The 18,316-nt window shown below is 43.5% G+C and overlaps 1 protein-coding gene across 1 annotated transcript; it reads left to right on the forward strand.

Annotated features, from left to right (window-relative positions):
- The first annotated feature begins 1,230 nt into the window (after positions 1–1,230).
- On the forward strand, positions 1,231–7,756 carry NPBWR2 (neuropeptides B and W receptor 2). The gene is made up of 2 exons (XM_056547735.1): positions 1,231–1,368; positions 5,250–7,756. Exon 2 carries the CDS (start codon positions 5,482–5,484, stop codon positions 6,454–6,456), a length of 975 nt encoding a protein of 324 aa, XP_056403710.1. The 5' UTR covers positions 1,231–1,368; positions 5,250–5,481; the 3' UTR covers positions 6,457–7,756.
- The last annotated feature ends 10,560 nt before the right edge of the window (positions 7,757–18,316 follow it).

The raw sequence follows: 18,316 nt of genomic DNA on the forward strand, positions 1-18,316 counted from the left end.
CACCTCAGCGTATGCAAAAGACTTGTTGTGAAATACAGAAAATACATTTAGAATGCAAAATCCCACTTTGTGTTACCTGACAATACTTGAGAGACACCTTATGCATCCAGCTAATCTTCTATTGCCTACACCACTCGACAGCTCTAATGGATAGCCACTGGAACAGCTTGTGCTGGGCCACCACATACTAACTTAGATATGATTTTTGAACTCCTGACCGGATAGTCACATTAAGTTTAATTTTCTGTCGCTATACAAGCTATGCACATATTTTGGGGTAATAAGAGTGACAGCTATTGCATTTGCAAATAAAGGTTATCAGGGAACTGCCTTTATGCAGTTTTCTTACTAAATTAGGGTACAGTCCCATATATTTCATGCTGCGCAAAATCTGCTGCTTCAGCGGGAAATACACTGCTTAACCCCCGATCACCACACACACAGAGGACTTTCTGGCGGCAGCCCTATGTGTGCAGTGAGTTTTGGAGGTGGGACCCTGCACACACAGGGCTGCCACCAGAAAGCCCTGTGTGTATGGTGATGAGGGGTTACACAGCGTATTTCCCACTGAAGCAGCAGATTTTGCACAGCATGAAATACGCTGCGTAAGAGGTACGTGGGACCGTACCCTTATTGTGGTTTTGTTTTGTTACATGCTGTATCTTGTTTGTATGATCTTTTGAGAACTAAGACACGCTGGAACTTCTCATCTCACAGTACCAGGAAAGCCATGGTATATGTGGTTCACCTGAGATGCACTATTGGTCTTCTAATGTCAGGATCCATCTCTTTGCTGTGACTTGTGGTGCCAAAGAACATGTTAAGCAAGTAGATAGGATCTGAATAAGACACATATTAGAGTGTAAACAGATAATATGATACCATATTCCGTATTGACCTGCTGATCCATCTAATAAAGGATCTATGGGGGAAATTTACTAAGACCGAGCCAGTGTAGGACCACCCTGCAATTATCAAGAGGCACATACTCGGAGCTAGTGGAGATTTCCATTACAATTTATGCCTGCTAAAAGGTGTAACTTGTATTGAATTTGTCGCAGAGGCGGTCATCGATCTGCGCCAGGTGAAGTCTGTAATGGAATTAAGATAAGTATTAGCCTTCTCGCTGTATGTGGCATAGTCATGAACTGAATGAGATGTGCCCCATCTGCTTATCATTCATGGTCTCCTCCTTTACTAACCCACAGTAAGTTTTGTTAAACTTCTGCAGCCTGTGAGTGGAGAGCTCCCAGAAGCTTATAACGTCACAGAGCATTGACAGATCCTCCTCCCAAGCACAACTGTTGTAGACGAGAGAAAGAAGGAGCAGAGCGCAGGAGAGGGAGCAGAGACTGCATGGAGAGCAAGGTATGGATCAGCCACATGCTGCTGAGGGACTAGGGGAGTCTTTATTACTTAGAGGTTGGAGTGTAGAATATTAAAGATCGCAATCGGAATCTACATGAAGGGAATTGCTGATACAAAGGGATGCTGGTGCTCTTTACTTTATATGCCTGTAAAAAAGCAAACAAGTAGTAACCCTATGCAGAATAGCAGAGGTTCCAGAAGAGGAGGCTGTATTCTTCAAAAAGACTGGATAGCTGAGGTAGGGGTCTGTGGCAAAAGGCAGTTGGGGCTTTAAAAAAAAAATAAAAAAAAATAACAATAGTTGGGGGGGGGGTGTTAATGTGTAGGGAAGAGGGTAAGCTTAAGAAAAGGGGCTAAATGAATATGTCCTACAGCTGACGGAGCAGAAGGAGTTTCTACAACAAGAGAGGAAGACAGTAGATGTGAATCTTAAGTGAAAGTAGCAGAAGCAGGGTTGTTTAGGGGAAGGAGGCTAGGTACTAGAGAGAAAGATAGAATGATGTACTGTATAAAGCAGGTCCCACAAGGGAGGAATAATAGAGAAGAGAAAAGCAGACTGACAGACTTCAATATTGGAGAGAGCAATAAAAGAGAGGGTCTATGTTAGAAGGTACAGAAGAGTTTCTAATGGAGGGCACAGATGAGGGGTGTACACTAGAAGGCAATGTAAAGGGGTCTACACTAGAAGGCACAAAAGCGCAGTCTACACTAGAAGGAAAAGAAAAGAAGTCTACAATAGAATGCACAGAAGTGGGATCTGCATTAAAAGGCACAGAAGAGGGGTCTGCATTAAAAGGCACAGAAGAGGGGTCTACACACAGAGGCACAGAAGAGGGGTCTGCACACAGAGGCACAGAAGAGTTGTCAACACTAGGGCATAGAAAAGGGGTATACCTTAAAGCACATAAGCACACTAAGGCACAAAAGAGGGGTCTATACAAAGGCACAAAAAAGGGGTGCACACTAAGGCACAGAAGACGGGTCTATACTAAGGCACAGAAGAGGGGTCTAAACTAAGGCACAGAAGAGAATAGGGATTCTCCTATGGAGACAGCTGGTTGAGTTGTTGAGATAGATCAGGAAAGGTCCTACAGGTTGGGGATCTTGAAAAAGAGGAAAAAAGAAAAGCATTTATAGTATGGAAGACATATAAGAATCTGATTCAGGGAGCTAGCTATACCTATAGATATATGAAGACTATTGTTTACTATATAAAACTGAGAAACAGAAAATAAGCTATGGAGATCAGTCAATACAGTGCAGGATGATCACAGAATGGACAGTACAGGGAGTACAAGGAGAAATGATATCTCTATCACATGAAAGAATGCACATGACAATTGTACAGATGTAGCAGTGCTGAGTGAGGCACAGCATTTCTTACTGTCAATACATGAAGACTTTGGTTGATATATGACTGCAGTTAATACTACACTTATATATCTTATATCTGTAAGTTTTCATTGTGGACAAAAGAATCAGTTAAGAGACAAACACAGCTCTGCTGTAATAGATGGGGCTAGTACTACATGAGATGTTCTATTAGCTACAGGTAGAGGAGCTGTGTCATCACATAATATATATATGTTTACTATTATTATTATTATTATTATTATTATTAATACGAATAATAATGATGTTAGTTTATAATATTTCTACATTTGTTGCGGAGTTGAGCTTGTCATGTAGGTTCTGCTCTGCCACATCTTAGAACTGCCACAGCTAAATAGACTATAAATAGCAGAGGAATATAACCTGTGGCTTTTAAACTGTAGCAATTGTCCTAGCTTGCTGATACTTGTAGTTCCAGAGATAGCTTTGTTGTTTTAGTTTCTCCTTTTTATGTAATTTGCTGTAACCTTAGATTTTCACCCACGCTTCTCCAGTATATAATTATTTTTGGGGGAACCATTAAGGATAGAGAAAAAATAATTTCCGAAACTACACTTGGAATGATGCTTTATTTGTATTAACCCCTATATGCTGGAGGCTGTTATTAAATCATTATGTCGATCACTACCCACGAAGTATAGTATATATCAGGATACCTAACTGCTTGACTAAAGGGGGTGTCAGGGCGAAACACTTAACCTAACACACAAGCTGCCTGTCAGGAGGAGGACATCTACAGAAAGCTATTGTTCAATGTTATCAGCCACTCCAGGCTCCATTAATGAGCAGGAAGCTAACAAATGTTCCCATTCTAGGTATATAAAGCTGTGATGTTCTTCATAGGGACATTCTCCATTCTGATCATCCAATACCCACAGAGACAAACATGGTGATACCATTAAGAGCCTTTCCTAGATTACCAAGATAGGATCTCAGGCATCTTTAGGGGTTTTTCATGAAGCCTGACACCTTTGGTTGGATCATACCAAAAATTGACAATAGAGGAGATATATCCAAATTGGAGCAAGGAAATGTGAAGCAGAGTAAATGCTTTCTCTTGGTTGATGTAAGTGAGAATGTCATTGGTTGCTTTAGACAACTGCGCCAACTTTCCATTGCACCAGTTGGATTAATCTCCCTCTATTGCTACTAAACCATAACTGAGCTTTCATCTCCGATCTCTGCTAAATGTCCCTTTTCGAGTTAGGACACTATTATGTAGGACATATAGCTTGGAGGTGCATGTACCAAAGTGTAACTGTATGTGAAATTCTTGACCGTAGAAAGGTAAAACTCTTACATAACAATTATAGGGAATTAAAGGAATACTCCGCTGGTCAGCATTCAGAACATTTAGTTCCAAAGGCTGTGTGTGCGCTGCAGCGGTTGGTCACGCCCCCTCATATTGTCACACCACGCCCCCTCAATATAAGTTTATGGGAGGGGGCGTGGCGCCTCCTCCCATAGACTTGCTTTAATGGGGCATGGCGTGACATCACGAGGGGCGTGGTCAACCCCCACATCGCACACACACAGCACTCAGAGTCAAATGTTCTGAATGCTGGCCAGTGGAGTATCACTTTAAAGGATGCACAGATAAGGAATTGGTAGATTTAGAAAAATGACTTTGGTGCTGTTTGGCTGGAATCACACACACAAATTTGGTTGTCACCGAAGATTTTTTATCAAAATAAATACAAGATATATAATGTTAATGGGGTCATCCAGGAATAGAAAAAAATAACTGCCTTTTTTTCCATAAACAGCGCCACACCTGTCCTCAGGTTGTGTGTGGTATTGCAGCTTTGTTTTATTAACTTCATTGAAAACGAGCTGCAATAACACACAAGCCAAAGACAAGAGTAGCACTCTTTCTGGAAAAAAAATTGCTCTATTTTTCCAATCCTGGATAATCCCTTTAGGCTAAATTTCCACTTGTTTCTTTTTCTGTTTTTGGAATACAGTCATTGCAGTTTTTGAGCCAAAGCCAGACGTGTATTCAAAAGGAATAGGACATATAAAGGAAGAACTTACACTTTTCCTCCTTTATGGATCCACTTCTGACTTTGGCTCAAAAACTGCAGTGGCAGATATCCAAAAACTGCCAGAAAAAAAACAAGTGGAAACTTAGCCTTAAGGAGTCCATACTGATCTTGCAGATTCACTATTTTGCTTGTTGGTGCCATTGTGATAAACCTGTACATTGGACCCAGCCAAACAGCCTCATAGACATCTTCTTAGATGGAGGAAAAAGATTGGGGTTGAGTGTGCAGTCTACACAGCAGGGATTTATTGGTTCTTTTTGCTATTTTTAGGTTTTTCCTTATTACATCAAATGCTTCTATAGTTAGACATATGCTCATACATTTACTTTGTTTTATATCTTCCTTTTTACTTTAGGCAGCTTCTGCTGATCCAAAATATTATTAAAAATGTCTAAATCTGCCTGTTTTTATCTTGTCTGATTTTTTCTTTTCTGCTTCGCTTAGCTTTCAGAAGCTGAACAGATAACCACCCTGAGGACATTCAGACATATCTGACACTTTTCCAGACGCTCCACATAAAATATACACATTCTTAGTATGCCTTTATATGACTAGCTGGTGGATTGATACTATGGGTTAAAGTACCGAGAAGATACAACATGTGGAAAGCCATGAACTGTGGAGCCTTCACCTTATTTCCCATTTGTCCTAATAACAGGATTTGAAGCAGAGAGCCATGGAGAATGTGTCCCTGCTGAGTCCTCACAACATATCTTGTATTCTTGGTAGTGTAACTACGCATATCACTAACAATGAGCTACCCCCTGACTTTTATATCATTCTCCCTGTCATCTACTCTGTAATTTGTGTGGTGGGGCTGACGGGGAACACCGCTGTCATCTATGTCATTCTTAAAGCCCCCAAGATGAAGACTGTCACCAACCTCTTCATCCTGAACTTGGCGATTGCAGATGACTTGTTCACTCTTGTTCTTCCCATCAACATTGCAGAGATCCTGCTACATTATTGGCCCTTTGGGGTTGTCCTCTGTAAAATCATCTTGTCTATAGATTTATACAACATATTTTCGAGCATCTTTTTCTTGACTGTCATGAGTATAGACCGGTTTCTAGTAGTTCTGGCAACTGTAAGGTCTAAGAGGATGCCTTATCGCACCTACCGAGCGGCAAAGATCATCAGCATTCTAGTCTGGGTATTGGTGATTGTCATCGTGCTGCCTTTCACCATTTTTGCTGGCGTTTACATGGATGACATGGAATTTAAGAGCTGTGGACTGAACTTTCCCAAACCAGAAAAGCTATGGTTTAAGGCTAGTCGTATCTATACCCTGTTTTTGGGGTTTGCAATCCCAGTTTCCACCATCTGCATCTTGTACATGGTCATGTTGTACAAGCTACGGAACATGAGGTTGAATTCCAATGGAAAAGCCTTGGATAAGGCCAAGAAGAGAGTCACCATTATGGTCTTTGTTGTCGTGGCAGTTTGCCTATTCTGTTGGACTCCTTTCCATCTGGCCACCATTGTATCACTCACTACCGATTTGCAGGAGACCTCTTTGGTCATTGGAATCTCTTACTTTATCACAAGTCTGAGCTATGCCAATTCTTGCCTCAACCCTTTCCTTTATGCCTTCCTGGATGACAGTTTTAGGAAAAGCTTTCGAAAATTATTGGAATGCAGAGCAACTTGAGATTGGAAGGACTTCAGGGTCTGGTTATTCAATGAACGTAAAAAGCATTTCTCACAAAATATAGTAAATGTAACTCCTCGATTCAGACTAGTTCGTCAAGATGTTAAAAATTATATACAGCTTTTTTTATAATTTTTTTTTTACTTATAACAGTTTTTAGAAAAGCTGGATAGCAAGTTATATGGCTGTCATTAAAGATCTAATGGTGAATAAATTGCCTGTAACCCAATTTATAGCTAAGAATCAGCAGAATAAAAAAAAAAAAAAATAAATTACTGAAGACAGAATTGTATACGTAAAGAGACGGGCACCACCAGAAGACAGAATTGTACACATAATATTACAGAAGAGAAGACCAAAAAAAAATCCTAGTTTGTTCATTGTCCTAGCCTAAAATGTTGTGTTATATCAGATTTTGTAAGGTGCCCCATACTGCAATGAGGAGAAGGGTTTGAGGCTCTCAGACCCCCCTGCTGGAAGGATATACAGGCTAAAGAGTTCATTTCAAGACTTTATTGTTTTTTTGTTTGTTTATTTTTTTTTCTAGATGTTAGTGAGAAATGCTGTTTAGTTCGTGGCCCAAGAGTATCTTGACCATACCACATATTTAGATTTTACAGTAGTAAGGCAATTTATTTAGTTGGAGACCACAAAGGTGGATAATCTCTAGAGCGGAGGTCCTGTTGCGATCTCTACTGCCGGTTTTCTTCAGAATTGGCTGCATTTTGGCTCTGCTCCATTGGAACACAACTGTACAATGACTCCAGTACCAGTGGCTCAATTTAGAGTCTAAGTCATTCCTGCATGCTTAATACTGCAGCTCTGCTTGTTCTGATTGGCAGCTATGTACTACCACAACCCCAGCACAGGCTCAGTAAGGGTCTATTCACATGGCAGAATTTCCGCTTGTGGAATTCCGCATCAAATTAAAGCCCATAGACTTCTATGGGATTCCGTATTCCCATTCACACTTCTGAATTTCCGCTTGCGGAAATTCTGCCATGTGAATAGACCCTAAGAATCAGTGCACTTATAGAGGATTACAACTTGCCAGAAACTAAACCACCAGTTGTGACCAGAAGAAATTTAGACAGATTTGGGGAAATGATCCTCAACCAGGGACTTAGAGATATGCTTTTAGTTAGTGACCTATGAAGATATATAAAAAAAAAAGGTTTAAGAACAGCTTTGTTGTATTTTTATTGTTTTTAGTCTTTTCTTTCATTTTCCATAGCTTTGAAACAAATGTAACTATGGACAGTTCAGAATAGCTCAGCACAGTTTTCGTAGCTGCCTTCTAATAAAATATTTTTTATAGAAAAAAAAAAGGTTTGATTTCTTTATGTTAAAAAAAGATGTTTACAGACAAATGAATGTTTCCATTGTATGGATATGATGGCTGTATGGTTGTGATGTGTCAAAAATCAGTACATAGACACTGAAGACAATGTATTGTACAGCTGTTGGTACTATTCATTATCTTATCTTCACAGTTTCATTTTTCTGTGCCATCTTGACAGTCGTTGACTAGGTTACCCGTTGGCTGTACTTTCAATGCAATGAGTAGGTAGGATTTGCCTGAATGCAGACATTATCCAGGTGCCCATAGACATTTACTGAGTCCCTGTCACTTGCTCAATAAACATCTGTCAAATCCCATCACTTGTATTAATAATTTGCTTAGCTGATACATATCCCTTAAGTGCAACATCACTGTATGATGTAGCATATTTTCTGGCCATAATATAACATATATATGACCCTTTCCCCATCATCTCTACCTCCCATCCAAGACAAGATACTGCTCCACTTAATTTTTATAATACACCCTCAGAAGCAGGATATTAGCTGCTATAATGTCTCCCATACACTGCACACAAAGAAGAGGTAATCTTGCTCCCCTGTATCTCTATTATACACTGTGAGAAGAAGGAGTTTAGCTGCTATGATGTCTCAAATACATTGCGCACACACACAGAAGAGGATATCCTGCTTCACAATGGGGGTATCTTTTAAGACAGACGTCTCACTTTACATTCTTAAAAAATCACCCGCCAGTGCATGGGTATGCTCACACATCACACAGGGCATCAGAGGCTGCTCTCATTGAAATATTTGCCAGCTCGGAGCCTGCATAAACTTTAGCTATAATTTAAGACTGTTTGCAGGTGTAAATTGTAATAATTTGGAGTGTCTATGATGCCATACCCCTTTAGTGTGGTACCACGCCCATTTTGTAGTATGCTCCAGCCACTTGGTGAGTGTGGCACAAAAAAACTTTTTTAACAAATGTGCCAGGTGAAGGGATGATAACTCCCTCTCTATATCTCTATAGCACACCCTCAAAAGCAGTAGCAGCATGGAAGACATTATAATGCACTGCTGTGTACTTGGGTAAGATATACCACTTACTAGAGCTTTTCAGCTGCTTTTCTGTGTCTCTTTGCCTTTGTTTCATTTTGGGGATTTCTTCTTACCCTCCTCTTCATAGATGTCTATGTGCAGCATTTCCTTAATTTTCTAGTAAAATATAATACAAAGTCCCTTACATTTGGTTGTACTATTGATTTTTACAGATTTTGCTACCATGACTGCAACCATTTAACTACCATACCTGACAAAACTTCAAGTGCCCATTCACATAGAAGACATTTCAAGCGGAATCCAGCAGATAAATTGGGATTCAGGGGGATTCTGCTGCACCACGCACATGGCAGAATTTCCGAGGGGGAAAATTCTACTGCAGAAATTCCAATTCCAGACTCTGCTGAAAGAATGAACATGTCTGGGGACAGACGTGGAGCTTTTTTTGAAAGAAATCAGCTCTGTTTTTCTATTCCTGGATAACTCCTTTAATACCCCCAGTAGGTAGGTAGGGACTCACCCATATAAGGTAGGAGCCCCTAGTAAGAAACTAATGCCTCCAGTAGGTAGGAAGGTAATACCCCAAGTAATTCTCCAAGATAGGTAATGCTCCTAATAGGTAGGTAGTCGGTAATGCCACAATATTAAGGTAGTATGTAATGCCCTCAGTAGGTAGTAGGTAATGCCGCCAATAGGTAGGTAGTAGATATTGCCCCTCATAGATAGTAGGTAGCAGGTGGATAGTGCCCCAACAGGTAGTGCCCCCAGGTGGGTTATGCCCCCAGTAGGTACTAGTAGGTAATGCCCGATAGGTCCTCTAAACATTTTTTAAAAACCCCACTCATCTTTATGCCACTTCTGCGCTGAGGCAGAGCTCCAGGCTTCCTCTGGAGTTCTCTGGCAAGCCGCATCATAAAATGACATCATCATGCAACTTTAAGCGTAAGGCTATGCTCCTGCATGTACATTACGTACGCTATTTGCGTAATGTACATATAGGAGCAGGAGACCATTGTAAGTACATTATGGGCCTCATTTACTTAGAATGGAGTGTAGTTTTCTTTGTGGGTCTTTGCTTCCGACAGGTATTTTTCCACAGTAATTACTATTGTATCTTAAATTTGGCGATTTTCCCTACATTTTGCTCTCTTTGCACATGCTCTGAGTTGTCGGGTTTTCCAGAGCTCAAATCTACCCCATTTTATGTGGAAACATTAGTTAATTTGTAGGCTTCATTTGAAAATCTCGTTGTTTTTGGAGACACAACCCCTTTTCTCTCATGAACACACCCCTTTGTAGGGTTTCCTGAGAAAAATGCAGAGTTACTCGTTTTTTAAAATATTTTGTCAGAAATTCTGGCACATGACACATGCGACACAAAAAACCCTACAAAATCTACTCGGAAAAGCCTTAGTAAATGAGGCCCTATGTACGCTATTTGCATAATGTATGTACAGGAGGTCTTCTGCTTTTGTGCAGAAGCTACTGCAAAGTGGTTCAGCGGACCGCCGGCAGGAAGCAAGGGCCGGGGCCCCAGGGGGTACTAGGGTACTGGCTGTGTGCATGCAGGCAACATGTCTTGAATCTTCCAGGGACAGAATATTCACATTACTTATAAGGCCGTTTAGTGAGGGGGGCCTGTGGGTCATGTTAGCATAGGGGCCTGGTTGCAACTTCAACTCATGCGACCCCCTATTCCTACACCACTGATGCCTGCCCCCTCTTATCTCTGAAGGCATACTTCCAAGACATGTGTAGTTGAAGTGGAGTGAACAGAACAGAAGAAGTTAACTTAACAAAAGAACAGCTGCAGTCCACACAAAAGGAGCCCACTACCATCACTGCCAAATCGGAGATGGCCGAGTCTCCAGGAGTGGGCCCTATGTGCTAGAGCCGGGATTGCACCGAGAGTTATGTAGGTAGGTAACTAGCCAGGTAGTTAGGTAGCCAGTTTTTTTTAAGGTAAGTAGGTAGGTAGACAGGTATGTAGCTAAGCAGTTAGGAAGGCATGTATATAGATAAGTTAGGTAGCCCAGTATGACAGTAGGTGAGTGTTTCCCAACCAGGGTGCCTTCAGCTGTTGCAAAACTATAACTCTCAGCATGATCAAGCAGCCTTTGTCTGTCTAGGCATGCTGGGAGTTGTAGTTTTGCAATACTTGGTTGTGATACACTGTCTTGGAAGGCTTCTAAGGCAGCATTCCCCAACTAATGTACCTCAAGCTGTTGCAAAACTGCAACTCTCAGTTTGCTCAAACAAACTTTGGCTGTCTGGGCATGCTGGGAGTTGTAGTTTTGCAACACCTTGAGGCACCCTGGTTGTGGAACACTGTCTTGGAAGCCTTTCAATGCAGTGAAAGTGTGGGTCAATGTAGGCAGCATAGTTCCCCCACATTGGGTAGGCAGCACAGTTTCCCCACATTAGGTAGGCAGCATAGTTTCCCCACATTAGGTAGACAGCATAGTTTCCCACATTAGGCGGCAGTTTTCCCACATTAGGTAGCAGTTTACCCACATTAGGTAGCATAGATTTCCCACATTAGATAGCAGTTTCCCCACATTAGGTAGCAGTTTCCCCATATTAGGTAGCATAGATTCCCTGCATTAGGTAGCAGTTTCCCCACATTAGGTAGAAGTTTCCCCACATAAGGTAGCATAGATTCCCCACATTAGGTAGCAGTTTCCCCATATTAGGTAGCGTAGGTTCCCCCCATTAGGTAGCAGTTTTCCCACATTAGGTAGCAGTTTCCCCACATCAGGTAGAATAGATTCCCAACATTAGTTAGCAGTTTCTCCACATTAGGTAGCATAGATTCCCCACATTAGTTAGCAGTTTCCCCACTTTAGGTAGCAGTTTCCCCACAATAGGTAGCAGTTTCTCCACATTAGGGAGCATAAATTCCCCACATTGGATAGCAGTTTGCCCACATTAGGTAGCAGTTTCCCCACATTAGGTAGCATAGATTCCCCACATTAGTTAGCAGGTTCCCTACATTAGGTAGCAGTATCCCACATTAGGGAGCAGGGATTCCCCACATTAGGTAGCAATTTCCCCACATTAGGTAGCATAGATTCCCCACATTAGGTAGTATAGATTCCCCACATTAGGTAGCAGTTTCCCCACATTAGGTAGCAGTTTCCCCACATTAGGTAGCATAGATTCAGTAGCATAGATTCACCACATTAGGTAGCAGTTTCCCCACATTAGACAGACAGACACACACACACAGGCAGACAGACAGACAGAAAGACACACACATATACACACACACACACACACAGACACACACAAACAAACACACAAAAACACAGACACACTCACCTGGCAGCACTTCTTTTTCCGGTGGCGGCCTGACAGGTGACATCACTGACATCCTCCTGCGTGGCGTCCCTCACCTGATCCGAGCTGGCCGGCAGGCCCACTGTCTTAAAGTGGCCGCTACGCTATTTTGCCACGGCCGCTTTAAAACAATAAGCAGCGCCACCGCCGTGACCCAGGGCTATTGGGCTTACACCCAGGGCTATATAGCCTTGTTAGCCCCCTGGTGACACCCTGCTTACAGATGCTCTTCACACATCCATAGAAAATCGGCAGTGCATATTAGTATGGGTAGAGAAATTTGTTATATGTGGGGTATATTGGCATGGGTGCGGCATACCTTGTGGGGGGGAGCTTAGGGGTCTCCTCAGTAGGTCTTGCAGGGGAGCCCCAAATTTACTGTTACCCCACTGAAGTCACTGAATCACAACCCACAAATATGTATGTTTCTTTTACAGATGTCAGACTCTTCAGGCGAAGCCTCTGTGCAAAGAATACATAGGTCTAAGTATAAGTATGTAATATGTAGTATGCTTTTTGTTTATAGTCCAACACAAAATATGGGAATATTTAATAGGAATGTTTCCTTTTGTCTTTACAGGCCACAGGTCCTGAACTCTGCAGAGCACAAGTATTCTTCAAAATCCATTTGGTCCCATTCAAATGGTGGAATTGAAGAGCAGAATCCTGTGGAAAAATTCTGCTTGGAAATTCCATTCTTTTCAATGGGATTCTGCTGCACCGTGCGCACCACGGAATGTCGACTGAAACATTTGCCATGGAAATTCCACTCATATCAATTGACATGTCAGTTCTTTCTGTGGAATCTGCTTAGAGATGCATTGCCGTCTATAGAGATGGCACATTTACATGTGATCCTAGTGTTGCGGCTTTGTGAATGGGGCTTTAAAAGCCAAAACTCTTTGGGGGAGATTTATCAAAACCTGTCAAGAGGAAAGTTGCTGAGTTGCCCATAGCAACCAATCAGATCGCTTCTTTCATTTTGCAGAGGCCTTGTTGAAAAGGAAAGAAGTGATCTGATTGGTTGCTATGGGCAACTGGGCAACTTTTCCTCTGGACAGGTTTTGATAAATCTCCCCCTTTATCTTTTGACTCTGGTGTTTAAATGCTCCGGAGAAATAAAGATCTGATAAAAAGATGACAATTGTTACTAAAATATCTCCTGTCACTGTAGGCATAAAAAAGAGGTAGATGAATTCACAGGGGTTATGAATTACATCAGGCAGATGATTTTTCACATCTCAGAGAAGCCTACAGCTGTCAGTTCATATGCTAGAGGATATCCACATTTCTATCCATATCTCGAATAATTCTTTTAAAGCTTCACTGTGCTGAGAAAAAGTCGTAGTTTTTACCTGTGTGTTCCCAGATCTAGTCTTTGGGGAAGAAAGTCAAGATGGCTACCATAAGATCTGTCACCTCCTATATATTACCATACATTCCTTTATTTGTCTCCAGTCCCAAGGACCTTTATGAAGTGGCCTTAGTGGTAGTAACAGCTATCTGTATCAGACCATTCACATAGTGCTGTACTTGATGAATTGCTGTTTATAGTTTCATGGTTTATCTTCATACACCTTATTTTTAACACCAGAATGATCATGACATTCGTCTGCCAAGTCATTTAGAACTCAGAATGGAGTGTCTATTCTACCATAAAGACCTTCACCCTCGTACATTTGCTACAGATAGTGGATCCCGGGAAAAGAGCTAATTCAGAGATCTCCAACAAGAGATTCCCAGATCTTAGTTGCAGAATCCCTTTCAGCTTCTGGTTTGTAGAAAGACTGTCATATTCAATTGACAGCTTGGAAACTAACAGAGAAAATGAATGAAGATCCTGTAGAGTTCATAATCTTCAGAAAATCAGCTACAAATTGGGTCTCTGTTTATTTCTAGTTTAAAGGCCATCTGTGGCCGAAAACAACTTATCCCCTATCCGCAGGATGGGGTAGAGATGAGCGAACTTTAGAAAAATACGATTTGGCCGATTCGCCAAATTTTCCGAAAAAAATGTGTTTCAATCCAAATTTATTTGCGGCAAATCTATATTAAAAACAGCTATTTCTGGACTACAACGAGCCTCAATAGGGGTGTAGAATAGAGATGAGCGAATCGAAGTTGACGAACCCAAATTCGTTACGGATTTCATGAAAAATTTGATTCGCAAAGAATGTGAATATCGCCGCAATTCTATCGTGCGAATTGCTTCATTAAACTCCATTTTACAGCGTTCCAGGCTATTGGAGAGCTAAGATGGCGGATCCACATGTCAGTACATGGGGCAGGGGATTATGGGAGGGCGGGAAACAGCGGAGGGAATGAAGGTAGGCGGGCTGACCCTGAATCACATGTGAGATGCAGCCTATCAGTGTTCACTGACCCCTGTGATGTCACAGCCCCTATATAATCGGCGGCCATCTTGCCTCTCTTCATTTCATCTATGCACTCAGATGGAGAGGACGGGACTGTGTGTGTATGAATAGCTCATACCACAGCGTTACACTGCAACTGCTAGTCACATCAGCATTAGGGAAAGGCAGGAGTGCAGAGTGCTTTGCTGTTACACTGAGAAGGATCATTGATAGCTAAACCTCCTATTCACGTTATTGAGCATTGCAGCAGAGAGGGGCAGATAGCTGTCAGCTGCCTCATACAGATCTCCAAGCTGCCTGAACTTTCTGAAGCATCTTATCTCCTCCTTTTTCAGCCCAATTGAGTTTATTTTTATTTGCTCCACAAATCTTCTGCTGCTCAGAATTGTGTGACAGAGTGCAATTTAGGGTTTAATCCCTGGATTTTGTTTTTTGTGGTCCTGCACTGTTGGGTCCTGCTGCTGTTCAGAAATACGTGATTGTTCAGTGGACTGTAGTGCATTTGTACTATTTTGTACCTGTTCATCTGTCAAGGGGCTGCATACTGTGCAAGTTCAAACAATACTATTCACTGGCAGTTTTTTTTTTTTTATAGTTTTTTCTGCGTATAGTTACGCATATATAACTGTCCTCATCAGTGCATACCGCCTAGGTACATGCAAGTATTGTACCATTTAGTACCTGTTAAGCTGTCCAGGTGCTCCATACCGTCAAAGTCCAAACCATAGTATACACCGGCTGGTGTTTTACAAAAATACAGAGTTTTTTCTGCGTATAGTTAGGCATATTACTGACCTCATCAGTGCATACCGCAAAGGTACATCCAAGTATTGTACCATCTAGTACCTGTTAATCTGTCAAGGGCCTACATACTGTTCAAGGACAGCCGTAAATAATCACCTGCTGCTGTTCTAGACAAATACTGTTTAAAGAGTAGTGTAGCGTATTGTAATACCCTCATAAACGCACTAAGTATGTCAGGCAGAGAAGTGCCAGGATGTGCACAGAGGAGTGGCAGAGGCATAAATACTTCAGGCAGAGTTGGCAGCAGACTTGGGGCGAGTGGCAGCAGGAGTCGCAGCGAGAGGCCTGAGCTCCTTTTATCAGCCAACCAGCAACCCATCTGCTGTCGTGGATTGGTTAACACGCTCATCCACATCATCACAAGTGACATCTGACACCCCCAGTCAACAGTCAGTGGGTTCCTCAAACACAATCCTCAGTTGGCATGGCCCCTGTCCTCCCATTGCCTTTGTCCTATGCTGTTCCTTCTCCTAAAGAAGTATCTTATGCTGTGGGTTCAGCTCCACTATTTACTGAGGACGATCTAATAGAGGACAGTCAGCAGCTACTGGACAGCCAAGAAGGGGAGGAGACATGCGCTAGGCGGCCAAGTAGTGATGCGGAGAGTGACGTGGGAGGCGGTGTTGCAAGTGTTCGGGGTCCTGAAGCAGACACTGTTGGGGAACCTGAGGAGGACATCAGTGACATGCACACAACTGTTGATGATGATGAAGCCGATCGCAATTGGGAGCCGGGTGCAGAAGGGGCTTCATCATCATCAGGAGAAGAGAGTTGCAGGTTGCCCTTGAGGCAGCAAGGTGGTAGCACGGTTGGCAGTCAGCGTGGTGGCAGTAGTGGAAATTCAGGAGCCAAACGTGCCCAGGGGAGACCACCTGATTCACGGCAGCCTACATTTCCGGGAGGTAGTGGAACAGGGGTTCCTGGAGACAGCGCCAGTAGCAGTCCATTAGTGCGGACTGCGGGTGGGAAAATCAGCTACTCGGCGGTGTGGAAGTTTTTCATAAGGCATCCGGAGGAGGTTCACGTAGCCACATGCAAGATCTGTCGGCAGAAGGTGAAGCGTGGCCAGGGTCCCAATGTCGGCACCACGGCCCTGCATCAACACATGCTTCGCCACCATAAAGCGGCCTGGGAGAACCGTGGCTCCGATGTAGTGGTGCAGCCTGCGGCATCACTCAGTGTTCATCCGCTCCCTCCTTCATCCAGCCAAGGCTCCACCACCTCAGCCGAAGGGAGCTGTGTGTCAAACCCTCCTTCTGTCGTTCCTGCTTCTCCCGCTTTTAGTCAGCCATTCCTCCAACAATCCATCGGCGAAGCCATGTCCAAGGGACAACAGTATGCGCCCACTCATCCAACGGCGCAGAAGTTGAATGTGCTCCTGTCCAAGTTGCTGGTGTTGCAGTCCCTCCCTTTTCAAGTGGTGGACTCTGCACCTTTCAGAGAATTGATGGCTTGTGCAGAGCCGAGGTGGAGAGGCCCAAGCCGTCATTTCTTTGCGAAGAAGGCAGTACCAGCCCTGCATAAGTTTGTACAAGAGAAGGTGGGCCAGTCCTTGAGCCTGTCAGTATGTTCAAAAGTGCACGGCAGCGCCGAAGTGTGGAGCTGTAAGACAGGGACAATACTTGTCTTTTACGGCTCACTGGGTAAATGTGGTTCCTGCACAGCCAAAACAGCAACTTGGACAGGTCACACCGCTTCCTCCTCCACGCTCTCGCTCACAGGCAGTTGGTCCTGTTACAGTGTGCGATGCCGCCTCCTCATCCTCCACCGTGTCCTCGGCCTCCACTGCACGGCCAAATCTCGGTGGCCCTTCATCGTACCATGTGTGTAGGGCACGGCGGTGTCAAGCTGTTCTTCACATGGTTTGCCTTGGCGAACGGAGTCACACAGGGGAGGAACTGCTAAAGTTCATTCGTAAAGAAATCCGAGTATGGCTTACTCCACAAAATCTGGAAATGGGAACCATGATGACCGACAACGGGAAGAACATCGTGTCCGCGCTGCGACAAGCAAGTGTGAAACATGCGCCCTGCATGGCACACGTGTTGAATCTGGTTGTCAAGCGCTTCCTCAAATCTTCACCCCATTTGTAAAACATCCTGAAAATGGCAAGGAAACTGTGCATGCACTTCAGCCACTCGTACACCGCCAAGCACACCTTCCTTGAGCTGCAGCGTCAGAACGGTATCCCACAACATAGTCTTATTTGTGACGTTGCCACACATTGGAATTCCACCCTCCATATGTTGGAAAGACTACGAGCAAAGAAAAGCCATCACCGATTTCTTGATGATCCAAGCAGATAGGAGTACTCCCCTGTGTAACTTTAATGTGAACCAGTGGCAGCTCATACGTGACACCTGCCGTTTGCTGAGGCCCTTTGAGGAAGCCACATTATTTGTGAGTCGCCTGGATTACGCCATGAACGATGTAATTCCACTCCTACATTTCCTACAACAAATGATTGAAACCATGGCTGGTCACGGCAATGGGGACATTGCGCCTACATCTCAAGGCTACATGGGCCCTGTGGGGGCTTAACTGGAGGAGGAGGATGATGAGGGGCAGAGCGGAGCACAGTTTAGGTTGGATGAGATGGCCGGTGTTTCTACTCTTCGGACAGGAGAGGAGGAGCAGGAGCAGCCAGAGGAGCTGGAGGGTTATGAGGAAGTTGAGACAGAGGACCCAGACACACCGTGGCAGTATGCAGTGGAGATGGAGGCAGGTAGTCCCTCCGAGTCACTGGCGCAAATGGCACGATGCATGCTCAGTTGCTTGCGTAGTGACCCCCGAATCGTCAAAATTCGTCAGCAGGATGACTTCTGGATCTCCACCTCATTAGACCCTCGCTACCGTCCCAAAATGGGGGCCTTTTTTACACCCACTGAGAGGGAGGACGAACTGACCTACTACAGAGAGTTTCTATGTAGTCAGTTGGCTGATGCCTATCAGCCACATGGTCCATCCACTCGCAGGTC

The sequence above is a fragment of the Hyla sarda genome, chromosome 12, assembly GCF_029499605.1.
Source record: "Hyla sarda isolate aHylSar1 chromosome 12, aHylSar1.hap1, whole genome shotgun sequence".
Taxonomy (NCBI): domain Eukaryota; kingdom Metazoa; phylum Chordata; class Amphibia; order Anura; family Hylidae; genus Hyla; species Hyla sarda.

Bases quoted from the DNA above. Each gene is read 5' to 3' on its own strand.
- NPBWR2 (XM_056547735.1), top strand. From the start codon at position 5,482: ATGGAGAATGTGTCCCTGCTGAGTCCTCACAACATATCTTGTATTCTT.